The sequence below is a fragment of the Prunus avium genome, chromosome 5, assembly GCF_965620075.1.
Source record: "Prunus avium chromosome 5, drPruAviu1.hap1.1, whole genome shotgun sequence".
Lineage (NCBI taxonomy): Eukaryota > Viridiplantae > Streptophyta > Magnoliopsida > Rosales > Rosaceae > Prunus > Prunus avium.
The window spans coordinates 18060055-18066054 of record NC_142288.1 but is presented as its reverse complement, the minus strand read 5'-3'; the positions used below and the strand labels follow the sequence as shown (position 1 = coordinate 18066054).

General features: G+C 36.9%; 1 protein-coding gene across 1 annotated transcript; it reads left to right on the top strand.

The window, feature by feature from the left end:
* Positions 1 to 620: 620 nt before the first annotated feature.
* Positions 621 to 2618, top strand: LOC148294440 (uncharacterized). Its single transcript, XM_088253751.1, has 4 exons — positions 621 to 1382; positions 1581 to 1719; positions 1908 to 2323; positions 2427 to 2618. The coding sequence occupies exons 1-4, from the start codon at positions 621 to 623 to the stop codon at positions 2616 to 2618; spliced, it is 1509 nt and encodes a 502-aa protein (XP_088109877.1).
* The last annotated feature ends 3382 nt before the right edge of the window (positions 2619 to 6000 follow it).

Below are 6000 nucleotides of genomic sequence, written 5' to 3'. Positions count from 1 at the left end.
CTCAAGAAGGAAAAAAACGCAGGATTCTTGTGATGCACACACACTTTGATGAAATTGGGTGATGTTAAATTGGTCTTTTATAAAGAAAATTCTCAATTCTACTTAATTAAGGAATTCCCAAAACCCAATTGAATAAAGAAAACTCCCAATTAAAACCCATTTAAGTAAGGAAATAGAGCCCTTTTGAAAAGCCCACAAAAAGCCCACAAAAAGCCCACGTTACATGCAGCAGCAGTTTCCCCTTTATTTCTTTTTTTTTTTTAAAAAAAACCCTGGTCCAAAACGACGTCGTTTTGGCCAGGTTTAAAAAAAAAAAAAAAACAAGTAGCGTGTTTTAAAACAGCCTAGACCAAAACGACATCGTTTTGGCCAGGCTTCGTTAAAAAAAAAACAGAAGCGCGCAGCAGCAGCTACGCAGCTCCCTGTGGCTTGCGCATTTCGTCGAACACCATATCTGCATCGCTGGTCTGAAGCAGAGGTGCAACTCCAGCACCTGTACTGGCGATTTCCAGCGAGCGTACCTCCTTGCGCCTACACAGGTCCGCCACTGTATATATATATATATATATATATATATTTTTAATCTTGTGGAATTATCTGATAAAGGTCCAATTGTTAAGATGGCTGGAATAGAAGGACAAAACGAAAATGATGTGAGTGATAGTATGAGAATAATGTTAGCCATTCAGGATATGGCCTCTACTATTCGTGAGACAAATAACCACGAACCCCATCAGGAAACTCAAGATGATCAAATAATGAGAATCCAAGGAGAATTTCGTAAGACACGGCCACCTGTGTTCAAGGGTGATCCAAACCCTATGGTAGCAGAAGAGTGGTTAAGACAAATGAAGAGAAAGATGAATGAACAAAGAGTTCCTGGAAACCTGAAAGTAACCATTGCTTCTACCTATTTGGAAGGACAAGCTTATCATTGGTGGGAATCTGTCTTGGCTATGCCTGATGTTGAGATTGCAACTTGGGTTGCCTTTGAGACAATATTTCTGGAAAAATATTTTCCTGAAACTGTGAAATCCATGAAGGTACGTGAGTTCACTAATCTTTATCAAGGTGATATGACTGTGGGACAATATCAAGCTAAGTTTGAAGAACTGATGCGTTTTGCTCCTTACATGATTCCTGATGAGTCTGCAAAAGCAAAGAAATTTGAAGAAGGATTGAGACTAGAGATCAAGGAGAAAGTGGAACTTTTTAAGTTAAAGAAATATGCTGAAGTTGTTGATCGTGCCTTAATGGCCGAACAAAGGATACTTGGTTCTAAGAGAGTTTTTGAACCTAAGAATCCTAACGGGGGACAAAGTAGTAAATGCCAAAGATTTTCCCCCTCTCGATCCCGGTATCAAAATCCAAGATCATTTGAGGCAACTTGAAACTCAGGATTTTGTTATCATTGTCGGCAGATAGGACATTACCGGAGGGATTGTCCCCAGCTACAATCATATCAGATACCTGTTGCTCCACAACAACAATTTCAAACTCCACAAACACAGTACCGTGCTCCGTACCAAGCCCCATACCAAGCTTCACATAATCAATTTAGAGGTCCTGTTAATCAACAGGCACAACGTCCAAGAGGACAACTTACACAACAAAGGCCTAAGGCGCCAGGAGCAGCAAGAAGACCAGAACAACTCACTCAAGGACGAGTATATGCTATTGGACAAGTGGTGGAGCAGAATGAACCTACTGTGATGGAAGGTACATTTCTAGTTTTCAACTCATAGGCTAGAATATTGTTTGACCCTGGTGCTACAAATTCATTCATATCTGTGTCTTTTGCATCTATTCTTGGAATAGAATATGAATTTATGAAATCCTCGTTGATGATTGGATCTCCATTGGGTAAATGTGTTGAAGTTAATAAGTTGTGTAGATCTGCATAATAGAGATATCAGATCATAAACTTGTTGTTGACCTGATGATATTGGAATTCATGGTATATGATATAATATTGGGGATGGACTTTCTTACCCAATTTAAAGCTATTCTTGATTGTGGTAGAAAGATGGTGACTATGACTCTCAGCGATGGGAAAACATTCAATTTTTATGGAAATAAGAATAGTTGCAAGCCTGAATCAATCTTGGATAATAAAAATTGTAATTATTTGAGATTGATTGCTCATATGGCCAATAAGGATCTAGGTGATCCCAAACTTGAACTTATTCCTATAGTGAAGAATTTCAGTGATGTTTTCCCAGAAGAGTTATCTGGATTACCCCCAGAACGTGAAGTGGAATTTTCTATAGATATCTATCCTGCCACATCACCTATCTCTATACCTCCACATCGGATGGCACCAGTAGAGTTGAAAGAACTCAAAACACAACTTCAAGAGCTTGAAAAAAAAAGGTTTCATTCATCCTAGTACCTCACCATGGGGTTTTCCTGCACTCTTTGTAAAGAAAAGTGATCAAAGTCTAAGGATGTGTATTGACTATCGCCAACTAAATAGAATCACCATCAAGAACATACCTAGGATTGATGACCTGTTTGATCAACTACAAGGTTCCCGATACTTCTCAAAGATTGATCTTCGCTCTGGTTATCACCAACTACGAGTAAAAGCAGAAGATGTATCAAAAACTGCGTTTTGAACGCGATATGGACATTATGAATTCCTAGTAATGCCTTTTCGATTGACAAATGCTCCGGCGGTTTTCATGGACTTAATGAATTGAGTTTTTTGACCTTATCTGGATCAATTTGTGATTGTGTTCATTGATGATATTCTCATTTATTCATCATCTCAAAAAGAACATGAACAACACCTGTCAATTGTTCTACAGACATTGAGAGAACACAAGTTATTTGTCAAGCTAAGTAAGTGTGAATTTTGGTTGACAGAAGTAAAGTTTTTAGGACATGTTATTTCAAAAGAAGGCATCGCCGTGGATCCTGCAAATGTCAAAGCAGTGCTGAATTGGAAAAAACCGAAAAATGTTCATGAAATTCGAAGTTTTCTTGGTTTGGCTGGCTATTATAGGAAATTTATCAAGGATTGTTCTCGGATAGCTAATCCAATGACCAAGTTGACACAAAAGGGAGTTAAGTTTATTTGGGATGATAAATGTAAGGAAGCATTTCACGAGTTAAAAACTTGATTGACATCAGCTCTTGTGTTAATTATACCAGAAAGAGGTGTAAGTTATATAGTGTATACTGATGCATCATTGCATGGTTTAGGATGTGTTTTGATGCAGTCTGACAGAGTTGTTGCTTATGCTTCTCGCCAATTGAAATCACCTGAGAAGAATTACCCGACACACGATCTAGAACTGGCAGCCATTGTTCACGCATTGAAAGTATGGAGACATTATTTATATGGGGAACGTTTTGGACTCTACTCATATCATAAAAGTTTGAAGTACTTATTCACTCAGAAGGAGTTGAATTTAAGACAAAGGCGTTGAATGGAATATCTAGAAGATTATGACTTTGATTTACATTATCATCCAGGAAAAGCTAATGTGGTGGCTGATGCTTTAAGTCGAAATCCCCAAGAAGTCATAGCCAGTTTATATGATCAAAGGTGGAAGATGGTAGAGTCTCTCTATGATTTTGACTTGTACGTAGATGTACACGAGGATTGTGCATATCTATGTAATTTAGTAACTCACCCCACTTTGATTGGAAAGATAATTGAGGCACAAAAATATGATTATGTGTCTAAAGACATTCGAACTAAGATTACCACTGGAGAGACACCAGATGGATGGAATATCCATGCTGACAGTGGATTAAGATATTTGAATAGATTGTATGTACCAGAAATTTCTGATCTGAGAAAGGAAGTTCTAAAAGAAGGACATCATTCGTCCTATACAATTCATCCTGGAGGAACAAAGATGTATCATGACCTGAGACGTAACTTTTGGTGGAGTGGCATGAAGAGAGATATAGAAAAATTTGTAGTGAAGTGTCTTACATGTTAGCAGGTGAAAGCTGAACATCAGAAACCGTCAGGTCTATTACAACCATTACCAGTAGCAGAATGGAAATGGGATCATATAACTATGGATTTTGTTACAGGTTTACCTAAGTCTCCAAAGGGACGAGATGCAGTATGGGTTATAGTGGATCGTTTGACTAAATCTGCACATTTCTTACCAGTCAAAACAATGGATTCCACTGAAAGTCTTGGAAAGCTTTATGTTCGAGAGATAATAAGATTATATGGGATTCCAATTTCGATTGTTTTAGATAGAGATTCTAAGTTTACTTCCAAATTTTGGGGAAGTTTATAGAAAGCGTTAGGTATGCAACTAAATTTTAGTACTGCTTTTCATCCCCAAACTGATGGATAGTCAGAGAGAACCATTCAAATTTTAGAGGACATGTTGATAGCATGTATTCTAGATTTTGGTGGAAGTTGGGAAGATGAAGTGGGAGAAACTGTGTTGCTAGGACCTGATTTGGTACAAGAGACAACTGAAAAGGTTAAACTTATCAAGCAACGTCTCTTAACAGCTCAAAGTCGACAAAAGAACTATGCTGACCGAAGAAGGAAACCATTAAATTTTAATGTGGGGGATTATGTGTTTTTTAAAGTCTCACCTCGAAGAGGAGTAAAAAGATTTGGAAAAACTGGAAAATTAGCACCAAGGTTTATTGGACCATTTGAGATCTTGGAAAGGATTGGTGAAGTAGCTTATAAGCTAGCATTACCACCTCAACTTTCGAATATACATAGTGTTTTCCATATTTCTATGCTTCGAAAGTATGAGCCTGATCCAACCCATGTTCTAAATTAGGGAGAGCTCAACTTATATAAAGAACTGTCATTTGAGGAAAGACCAATACAGATTTTGGATCATAAGGAACAAGTGTTACGTACGAAAATAATATCATTGGTCAAAGTTCTTTGGTTACATGGAAATACCAGAGAAGCTACATGGGAATTAGAGACAAAAATGTGTAAAAAGTACCCAGAGTTGTTCTCTTAATCCAGTAAGTTTTAATTTAGAGGACGAAATTTCTTTAAGGAGGTTAGATTGTGAAACCACATATTTGTATATACATATATTGGTGAATATTTAGTTCTTAACATAGATATTTAAATATATATATATATAAGTACATATATATTTATACGAGTTAAATTTTTTAGATTTTCATATTAGTTATTAAAAATAGTAGTAATATTAAATAAGTGTATAGCTTTTGACAGCTATCTCTACATTTCTTGTTGACCAAGTTCAATACCCTAGATTTTTTTTACAAACACACTTGAAGACTCCAAGTGTCATTCTAAACACACTTTAAAGACTCCAAGTGTCAGTCTACCTAGGTGACTAAGCCTTATTTAGCATGAGGTGTTGGCAATTAGGTGATAGCTATTCTAGTCTTGGAGCCCAAGTTCCCACATAGTCATCACCTTCCCACCAATGAGAACATATTGATTCCTCCTTGAGTGTTCTATAAATAGGACATTTCCTTTGTTTTTGAGAGAACTGAACCTTGCATAAAAGTTCTAGTAAGGAGAGATAAACGTAGAGGGAGAGAGAATAGTGAGGAAATTCTTGGAAAAGACATAAGGGCTTAGCTTGTGTTTTCTTAAACTTGGAGCTAGCTTTGGAAACAAGGTAGGGGTTTTCTTGGGGGCCTTTTACAAAGATTGATTTAATTAGATTTCATGAGCACTATATTATACTTGATACTATTATTTGATTATTATTGATATTGGGTGTTGAAGTTTTGTTATTTATCTATATTATTAATATTGACATGAGCATATGTTATCGGTGATGGCTGGAAGTCTTGGATTGATAAAGAAAGTATGGAAAAGAGGGTAATGGGAAGAATCTTTTGTATAGTTGAGTCTAACTCTTGGCAAGTACCAGGTCTCAGGGATCCCACAGTGCACATGATTTTTATTGGGTGATTCAAGACTTGCGAAAGGGAGTTAGACAAGATGACTAACAAAAGGGGAATTATGGGACGGTTGAAATGGGGGTTAGTTCATATAAATGGGCATTC

Excerpts from the sequence above, each read along its gene's own strand:
- LOC148294440 (XM_088253751.1), top strand. The coding sequence starts at position 621 with ATGGCTGGAATAGAAGGACAAAACGAAAATGATGTGAGTGATAGTATG. Across the intron at positions 1,383-1,580 it reads AAAATCCAAGATCATTTGAG|GCACAACGTCCAAGAGGACA; the intron begins GCAACTTGAAAC and ends GTTAATCAACAG. Across the intron at positions 2,324-2,426 it reads CTCCACATCGGATGGCACCA|AAAAGTGATCAAAGTCTAAG; the intron begins GTAGAGTTGAAA and ends CTCTTTGTAAAG.